At 40.7% G+C, this 10,501-nt stretch overlaps 1 protein-coding gene across 2 annotated transcripts in view; it reads right to left on the reverse strand.

Annotated features, from left to right (window-relative positions):
• PXK (PX domain containing serine/threonine kinase like) overlaps positions 1-10,501 on the reverse strand; it is a 33,004-nt gene that overhangs the window by 22,134 nt on the left and 369 nt on the right. For both annotated transcript variants that reach the window (XM_041425852.1, XM_041425853.1), the window contains exons 2-3: positions 2,550-2,600; positions 1,839-1,886 (exon numbers count right to left, since the gene is read on the reverse strand). In XM_041425852.1, the coding sequence (XP_041281786.1) occupies positions 1,839-1,886; positions 2,550-2,600 (99 nt within the window). The remainder of the gene's footprint in view (positions 1-1,838; positions 1,887-2,549; positions 2,601-10,501) is intronic.

Below are 10,501 nucleotides of genomic sequence, written 5' to 3' on the forward strand. Positions count from 1 at the left end.
GATGAGAGCTTAAAGAGTTTTAAAACATGTCACAGGACCTGATTAGAGTTTTGGATGGAAATATCTGTGAAGTGTTGCATTATCTTAATTGATGAGGAAAGTTCAGTTCCAGCATCACAAAGAGTAATTTATAAAACAACTCTGAGACAGTGGGAGAAAAGAGCCACTGGAGGAGACCAACTGCTGAAGCACACGCCCTGCTAATTGAGCCACCCTCTCATATCCTCCCATTAAAGTTACAGGTACATTTTGATAGTAAGTCTTTTTAATATTTTCCAGTCATCCAAGTCATCCAAGCAGCTGACATTTTTGTCCTGGATCTTAGTTTCTCTTGTTTCAAATCTCCCCTTTGTCCCACTCTGCAAAGTTGCTCTCAGATAATTTCCTGGACCCTACATTTTATAATTCACTTTTGTTTCAGATAAAAAGGCTTTTCCTTTCTAAACTCCATCATACATAACCTATTAACCTTCACTTAATAGATTTTCCACATAGACCTAACTTTGCAGTACCTGTCATTTCTGGATTTTAAGTCTTAAAGGTCCATTGCCTTCTCTGCTAAGGCTGCCTCATTTGAAAGGTAAATGAGAAGGCAACAAAGCCTTTTCATGCCTTAACACATTCTGTTCCCCCGTGGTTAAGAGCAGCTTGTTATATGTGGCTGCAAAGTGAACTTTTTTTTCTTTTTATAAACTTTCACAAAATTTTTTCTCTGTGATCTCTATCAAAACTATGACCACAATGACCCCAAGGTACTCTGATGACTAGTGCCAACTCAGCTCCTTGTGTTCCCATGGGTGTTTGTCTAATTTTAGATCTTGGATGTCTCTGGGGCAGGAGACACCTCTGTGTTGCATTTATTCAGCACATCACAGAGAAGGCTTCTAGGTCATGATAAAAGTTCCTACTTCAATGCTACTGCACATTTAACAGACTAATTCCACAAGGCAACCAAGCTGCATCTGTTGAATTAAGACTGATTTGCCCCCATCCACCTGCAGCAGAGGAAGCAGCTACAGTGGGCTCTCAGAGCTCACAAATCAACACTTGCAGGGTTTTGCTCCCTGAGGTTCATCAAGCAGATAGTTGATTTGATTTGGGGAGGAGGGAGGAAGTGGAAGCAATATCAAGCTCTTGAATTCATGAAACACTTAAAAAGGGAAAAATTTTAAAGTCACAAAAACCTATCCTCAAATCGTGTCGCTCACTTTTTATCCCGTTTGCCCAGTATGGAAATCTGAAGTAAGGAGTTTGTCTCCTGTAGATGTTAATCACTGCTGCTTCCCCCTGTTCCCAAACACACTCACACTTCTGCTTTTTCCCACACAAACTAAAAAGAAATAATTGTCCTAAAAAGCAGGAGAAAACACACAGTAAGTCCAGTGTCTGACCAAGGAACACTCCTCAGTGACACAGAAAACCATCACATGAGAAGCAGCATCTGGTAGTGCTTTTAGATGAATATAAATAATGAGACACATAGCACTTCAATGCTGAATTTGTAAGGTTGGTATGTGCCTTGGCTTTCTCCAAATCAAAGGAGGAACAAATAAAAACACATAAAACCGGAACAAGTCACAGGACTGAAGAGAAAGATTCAGTATCTGCCAATTTCCTCCATTTCTATATAAATTGATCCTGTTGATGTTAAAATTCAAATTTTACAAGAAAAACTTAAGGGTGAATAAGTACATATTCATGTTACATTTGAAGTCACAGTTTCTCTTTACAGCTGGGTGAATTCTTTTATTTTTTCACCACAATATACAAAAATATCACAATTCTGAACATATTTTTCTAATGACATTTTTTATTCATATATGAAGAGTGAAAATTACCTGCAGGCTGTTATTCAGCAAGTCAAAGTCGCTATATCGCCTCACAATCTGCAAAATAAAATACAAAGTTCAGGAAACAAATTACTTTTTCCATTAGCATTTTACTCCTCAAAATCCCACCAGAGAAAATTAATTCCCATTTACAATCATCTTCTTTTGCAATGTTTGTACAAATGCCTAACTGCTGGATTTATGTCACATTGCCAGAGAGCAAAAAAGAGTTTTTAATCACAACCTGATCGGACAGAAAATGCATTTCTAAAAATTATCTTAAAACAGTACTTGTGAGCAAAGTTGTCTGCAAACAAGGCATTTTTGCCATATTAGATGTAACAACTTTTCACATTCATCTTCATTACTACTTCTTGGTTTTATTGGTCTGGTATAAGCAGAGCTGTGATTTTAGCACTGAGAAATGCAAACTGGAATTTGAGATTTTAAAATTATGGTTGTACCAACACCACAGCAGAAACACATAACAGGCATTTCTCCTGGAATAATCAGAATAGCAGCAGACAACACGCCTTCTGTAGCTGGCAGCAATACTGTTTTTCTCTTAGTTTTGACCAAAAGAATTCAAGCACTTCATGTTCTCAATTCCAAATCAACATTTCTCTTTCAAGCTCAAATTTTAAAAGCTAAGAATAGGCAATTTTCAAACTTTTCCTAAAAAAGAATCCTGGTTATTTGAACTACAGCTTAAGAAATTACCTGCCAACTGTTTTCTGTTGAAACTCCTCTCTGGACACGGATTATGTATTCCTAATAAAAGGAAAAAATCATTAGAAATGAGAACTAATGAGCTGAAGAAAGTTACTAGGCACTTCTTCAAATAAGACAACTAACATTCAATTGCAGAAAATTCAGATCCAGCACCTTGGGGAAGTCAGAGCTGGGTTTGCTCAGACCATCCCTCACAATCGCTCTGCTTTCCCAGCACAGGAGACAAGGAGAGCTCCAGGAGCTTGCACACCTGTGGAGCACTCGAGTGGTTTAATTCAGTTACAGAAAAGACAGCAAAAGCATACTCAGCACACATCTCTACCCACAACAGCTGAAGAAACATCTCTCTCCTCACCCCCAACTATCTAACAAGTACCCCCAGGAATTATTGCCACCACCATAACAAAGCAAAATGCCAGTAAATACCCACAGCAAAAGTCTGTTTTCAGAAAGTCAGCCTGACATGGTCCCTTCATATTCTTTCCTCTTACCCATTTGAAACCATAATTATGGTATCTTCCCACAACACAAGAAGCCCAAATCCTCATAATTAGTAACAGAAATCTACAGAGCTGATAACATTTAACCAGTGCAATTATCTTTGGAAACTGTGTGACAGAAATCAATTAATGGGACACCTGGAAACTCATATTCACCACTAACATGGTTTTTCTTGTTTTGTGACCATTGCTGCATTTTGGGAAGAGGCTACTTCACACACAGACAAAAAATTGCAGCAACTGCTTATTCATCAAGTCTCAAAGGAACATTGGCTGCTTCTCTGAAAAACCACACCAGTGATGATTCACCACGTGCAGTCATTCATCTTTTCTAGCATTTTGGAAGAAGTTGAGTTATTGCTCAACCCCTTGTAGCACTTGCTCTTTATCCAGTGATTGTCATTTTCTATTGAGCACCAAGAAAATGCTCCAAGACAGGCAGAACACAAATTCATTAAACAACCATCAAAGCATCTTATTGCACACAACCACACTGGTCAACACAGCTCTTCTGGAGACCCTTGTGATAAACAACTTGGGACACAGAGCTCATTCTCAAAGTAAGATTATATTAAAAAAAAAATTTCATTTGGGCCACAACTATTTTTCCCCACATTTACTTGAGCATTTTTCCCATCCCATCCATATCTGCTTTTGTGGCCTAATGCACTAATCAAGTCCCTTTTTTATGTCACAGTGTTTGCAACTGGAAAGAGAAGAGCAAACACTCTCCAGGTGTGGCCCTCAGTTCTGTCTGTAAGGAAGAGCTAAGTCCCCACCACACGCTCTCCATGAGCACTGACCATCATGAATTATTGTCCAACTCAGCACTACCCTGTCAATACAACTAATGAAACAGCCTAAATGGTCTTCTGAGTTGGTTGAGGGGTTTTCCCCAAAGCTGGTAATGAGATTGAAAGTCAAAGAACAGCAATAGTAGAAAGGCCAGGATAAGAAACAGAATCCCATTCCCAGTATCTGCCATGGCTACACATAATCAGCAGAGCACAGTGTGCTGGGCTCCAGTGAGAAGTTGATACTTCCTATTGCCTCTGAGAGGGAGCAAGCTTGTCCTGGGATTATAATTAGCACCACTGATATATGCTTCCCATAGGACCAGAGAAGAGCTTTCAACTCTTCAAGTCCAAATGCACAAAAGCCTTTATTTCTCTGCCAAATTCTGGTTTAGTTAGGAAAAAAAAACCCGTGAATTACAACAATCTTCTTCTGAGACAACCTGATAGTGGGACTGAGACTGTGCCCATAGGAAATAAACGAAAGCATAAGGAAAACAGAGGCACACTCAGGATCATTTCTGTTTAGCAGCATCATCAAACATAGGAAAACAGGGTGGAAATGCCTTCAGAAAAAGTAATTACCAGAGTTCACTCCTGCAAACAGTTTTAGGCATCAACAACCAGGCTCGGGGAGGTCTGTGTTAGCTACACTCCTATAAAAATTCCCATGGCATCTTTCACTCCTACATGAATAGCTCAGAATTTTTCCTATGACTCAGTTTACCAAATAACTTCAAAGGAGCCCTAACAGCTGCTGGTTGGGAAAGAAAGGTCTCAGCTTGCAGCAGAACACAACCTCCTGCTCTGCTTTGTCCACGGGCAGCAAGGTCACTGTCAGCAGGAGCCTCCAACAGGACAGGCCACAAAACCATTCCTAAAACAACATCCCTGGCTCCCTCCACACAGGTAAGGTTTGTACATCCAGTGCTCTTCCTATCAGTACTGCCAAACCACTTCATGACACAACCTTGATATTCCTGCAGCAGCTCAAAATACATTTTCAAAGATGCAAACAAAGCGGTTTTACCTATGGGATCATTTCCTGGCTGCTCCAATTAGTCAAAAAAGGCTGAAATGGGTGCTGGGAGGAGGAGGTCAGGAGCAGGGAAAGATGCATGACCCCAGTGGCACTGTCATTTCCTAAAAGCTTCTTCCTAGTACTACAGAGCTCTGGATAGAGTTTCTGAAAGGGAATATTTTCCAAATAACCACATGGATCAGCAACAACCACACTGCATTTCTCCAACCCTTTGCTGATAACAGTTTCACACTCACTGCGTGGGCTTAATGTTATCCTGAACTTACCCATTTTCAGGCACAGCCAAGACTTAGGTGGTTTGGTATTTTTTTTCCCCAAAATTCATCAAGATTAGTCCCCGGTGTTCCAGCACTTATTAAAACATTATCATCAGCAACTCAGAGCTGCTCAGCAAAAATTTTAACATTCCTGGGTGAAAATTGCACAGCAAAGCACTCCAAATGTTTAACAATTGCTCTTATCACCATTCCTAGTTTTTGAAACAGGAAGCAAACAGGAAAGAAGGCTTTTGCAGAGACAAAATAGGAAAAAAAAAAGTGGTGAGTTAAGAGATTCTTATAATAAAACGTAGAGTCTCAACAATATTGGGAAATACAGTCTGTTTCCCCAAGCAAATAGTCTCTAAATCTCCAGCTCAGGATAGTCAGTCTCTTTTTCCACAGATTTCTGCTTTACATCTGTTTAATCCAACAGGCTTGAAAAGCCAACCATTATAAAGATCCAGGTCACCTTCAGGTCACATCAACTAAAAGTTTGAAAGGGCTTTATTTTATAAGCATTAAAGAGAGGAAAGCCTAATTAAGCATGAATACAATCCCTGCTTAAGTAGGCTGGATTGGAACAATTTCTAGTAAGAAGCTCTTTTAAATGTTTATTTAGAAAATCTCCCATGTGAAAAGTAGCAACAACATCAGGAGAGCTGCTCAGCCTCAGAGGCCTCTCTGTTCCAGCATTTATTTGCTATTGCTCAACTGCCATAAAGCCCATCTGAGGTAGGAGAGCAGCAGTGGTTGGGGTTTCCTCACTCTTTAAACAATTCAGGTGTGTGTGCCTGTGCTGCACCATTCACACACCGTATCCTGCTGTAGTAATGAGTCAGCCATTCAGAAAGTGAAAGCTATGAAGTAGGACAACTGCGGGGGAAAAAATAGGACACACATTTACATGTAATGACGCTTGGTGAACACGAAAAGCTTTGGAGAGAGATGAGAAATCACAGATTTTCAGTGCTCTGCATCACTGTGACCTTCACCAGAAAGGCAAATTACTCACTATTTTTCAGGAAATACTCAGTAGCCAACAAAAATATTCTAATTAGGGTTTACTAAAGCACAATATGGAAACTAATATTTTGACTGCAATCTTCACAGGACCTACAAATGCAATACTCACTTAGTAAGATCACCAGTGGAAACCATAAGTTTGGAATATTTAAAATTAAGTGTGATGAAAGAGCCATCTTTTGTGAGGCTGGAGGAGAGGTGGGAGGCTATCAAGTTTACTGACTAAATCCAGGGCAGGAACTGCATTTCTGAAACCTCAAACAAGAGAACTGTGACAGTTCCCTGTGTAATGCCATGTCTAAAAGTAACTTCATGTTTGTTTTTGTCCAAAGTGAATGCAGCCTTGAAAAGACTGAATTCCTTGTAGAGCAGATGTGCAATATCTTTTACAAGCTTTTCAACTAAACTCTACAGTCCTACAAATATGTGGCTCCATTTTTCTATTTGGAACAATAAAAGAAAAATATAAATGCTTTTTTCAATGTTTTTTTAATCTAACAGCAATGAGTGTCAACATTCATCATTGCTTAAGGAAAACTAAAAACTCTGAAAGATTGTTAGGAGAGGGATTTATTTCAGTTGTTCATTTCCAAATGCCTTTAAGGCAACAATGTACTGTATCAAAGCTGGCTGTTTCACTACTTCAATTTCAAAATATGAAACACATGAAAAAGAAAAATTACTTCAGAAAATAATTGAGAAATGTTAAGAAGAACATGTACAATTCACCAGTAGCTTTACTGCTGAACAGACTTGCAGGTACAGTTCTTAATAAGGGAAATGTCTAGATTATCATGGAAGAAAATAGCATCCTATTTTAAGCCTTAGAAAGAAACCACTATTACATGGTGAACACACAGATGAAATATTGCAATATGAGGCAAGTTTAACAGCCAAAATTTATTAAAGCTTTAGTGCTGAAATTGCCTCTGTTGTCAGAACACAACATTTGGCATCAAGATGAGACACTTGCAAATGGCAAGTATCCATTTAGTATATTGGATGTAATCCTGCTGCTATTGAAGTCAAGGAACGCAACAGCAACAAAACTTCATTTTCTACAAAAGGCTTGGTACCCAGACTATAAAGGCACTGACTCATGGCCATGGAAAGGTGCCCAACACACCCCTGGAAGTTGCACAGTTACTCTCCCTGACGCAGTGCAAGTGGCCAAAGCTAAAGAAGGAGACAAAATGAAGCTGACTGGGCTTGTTCTTCTAATGTCAAACCTATCAGGTGAGATGCCATTGGAAGGCACCTGCAATATGTATTTTTTGGACTTTCAAAATGAAAAGGACTCCATGAACATCAGTCTATAGAATTAATTGTATTTAAGTGCACATTCCAACAAAACTCAGGCTGCCTCAGACTTCCACACCTAACCAGGAAAACAACTTTTGCAAACACAGAAAGGCATCGTTTTCCTCTTCCAATTATGACTGGAAATAAATACACAGAAAGAAAACCTCAGTGAACAATTTCTTTGTTGCAATGCAAAAACAGATATTTTGTTCCAGCTCAGATGTACTGAGTCCAGTCAGAACTTCTGAGCTCTTCTGACTTGAATGAAGCATGCTGAGCTTGTGAGCCTATCAGATAATTTGGAAGTTGGCTCCCTAACAATCTAAAAACCCATTTATGGGGGGATGACATACTCTTACTAAGCAAAAAGTGCAAATCCTCAAAAGTCCATTTTCAATAGTAGCTTAATCCTTTCTTAGGTTTCTAGAGAATTCAGGTAAGAACACAGTAGTCTCAGGTTTTGTTTTCAGTTTTGTTTTTTTCAGTTTCACCTTCAGCCTCAGGAAACAGAAACTCAGCCTCTGCCAAGTACAGCCCTTGATTCAATGCTATGAAGTTTACACTTACCCAGTCTGTTGTACTAAATTTAAATTAACAGAAACTGCTCAGAACAATACACAAGCAAACTATTCATTAGACACAAGCTTTGGTCTTCTATGTGATATTTCACCATGTCTACAGAGCTTTTCCTGAAATTCTTCACCTTTTCCTTAGCTGTTTTTTCAGAAGACTGGCTATTTTCAGCACTAACAGAAGGTTTACATAACTACTAGTTCAGTTGCCATGTTAAAGTTGCACCTAAACTAAGCCATCTTCATATGAGTGCTTTTAAAAGCTATGATCTACAGGAAAAAAAAATACAAACCCAAGTTTAAAACAACTCTTGCAACACTAAACAACATTATAAAATCTTAATATATACTGCTGACAAAAGAATTTTAAAAAAATTCATGGCTGCCTTTGCTTTAGAACAGGCCTAGTTCTCCAAATATTAGTTTGGGATAAAGGATTTTATAGATCTACATCTTTTGAAGATACCACTTTGAGGTGGAATGAAGAACAAAACTGAAAAGCATTCATTTAATGACAATCTACTTTCTTCTAACTATAATTTAACAAAGTAAAATACAGTTTTCAAGCCTCACAAAAACTCTTCAACCCTTATTTCTTAGAAGGACGTCATTTACACACCTCTTCAGAAACAAGGATTTATTCCTATGGCTTATTTTAAATCAGCAAAGTTCAAGTCAGGGACAGCATCACCCACCAATAAACAAGCTATTCAGACACAGGGACATAAGATGAAGTATCTGAAATGACAGAATAGTCCACTTACATCAAATAAGAAACCAAGTGTCTGTTAATGGCTTCCTGTATTTTGTTATCCCACACTGGCTCTGCATAAACCATCTGTGCTACACACACTTCAAGCCATCTTTCAGCTATCAACAGGGCTTCTGCACTAAAACAAACAATTGCTAATAGATGTATCTTAGAGACAGATTTTAAATCAAAAGGCACGGTGCTCCAGCGTTCTGTTATTAAGAAAAGATCAGAACAAAACAGCAGAGAATTAGCACAACTGTTAGTAACAGAACACAGAGATGAAAGACGGGGCTATCGCACTCCCTCAGACGAGATGACACAAGAAGAGTCTGGATTGCAAAAGTTCTTCCAAGGGATCATTCTAAAAGAATCTTGTGACTTTTTCTTTTCCAACCAGAATCATGCAAACCAAAGGAAAGAACACAAAACACTATTGTCATTTGCACTAACAAAAAAGCATAATAAGGAAACAAGCTACTAATGAAACATAATCTGGTCTGCTGGGGAGCATTAGGAGTTGCACAACTTCTCACAGGACTTGGCACACCCATCCTTCAGCTATTGAAACAGGTAACAAGCATCCCACTTGCCAGGAAATAAACCTCTTCAGTCTTACTTATAAGAGGAGTTGCACCAATTGAGAGCCACAGCCTGCTGGATTCACAAGGCCTCCTAGACAATTTCTCATAGGTAACTTCTGTTCAGAGAAAGACTGGAATGTCAATAAATGTGAGCTCCTCAGCCAAAAAATAAACCACTTCTTAGTGTGAATTATTTACATGAAGAGTATTTAATAAGACAGTCTGTAAATTAGTGTATACCCCATGGTGAACCTGCAGTTATTGCCATTCAGGCTAAGGGAATGCAACAGATGCAAGGAACCAGGAAGCAATCCACAATGCAGGAATCAGAGTAAGGGACATAAGGAAACCCTCTCTCCATTTAAAGCAAGCTTCCCACTAGAGTACCTGCTGCTGAGGTATCTCCGGCCTCCTCTCCAGCATCCCTGCTCTCAGCTAAAGCAGGAATCAGAAATGACAGCCAGTTCTCTGATTCCCACTACTGCTTGGTCATACTACAATGAAACCCAGTCTTCAAAGTGGAAAATAACAGCAAACAGGACATTACAGAATTTGGATTATTACTGCATGCTGAAAGACAGTGCCTGTGGAAGCACTGTGCATGTGTCCTAGGCATCCCAAAAGAATGAATCCGACACCCAAGTGACGGCAGGGCTTGTCCTGCTGAGTGCCACGGCTCCCCAGAGCCGTGAAACGGGGCTGGGGCTGCGGGGTCTGCGGTTCGCTCGGCCACACGGCAGGACCCGGAGGCAAACGCAGCCCATTCACGTGTAACTTCATCACCGCCACGGAAACGCGGCAGCCGGAGCCCATCGCTGCTCCACAGGCTGCAACACCCCGCGGAAAGCAGGACTGCAGTGACCCACAGGACGCGAGCAGCGCGAACCCCGCACGGCCGCCCCCGCGGAGCCCCGGCGGTCCCTCAGGGGTGCTGCCGGCTGCCCCCGGGAGCCCCGCGGACAGAGAGGGGGCGAAGGAGCCCAACGAGCAGCGGCAGCGCCGCACGCCACCGAGGGGCTCCGGGGCGCTGCAAGCCGCGCCGCGGGGTCGCGGCCCCGCTGCCTCCCGCACCGCTTCCCCTCGCCCCCAGCGCACCCCGCAGTGCCTCCCGC

Source organism: Onychostruthus taczanowskii, unplaced genomic scaffold (assembly GCF_017590055.1).
Source record: "Onychostruthus taczanowskii isolate IOZ18803 unplaced genomic scaffold, ASM1759005v1 scaffold9, whole genome shotgun sequence".
Classification (NCBI taxonomy): domain Eukaryota; kingdom Metazoa; phylum Chordata; class Aves; order Passeriformes; family Passeridae; genus Onychostruthus; species Onychostruthus taczanowskii.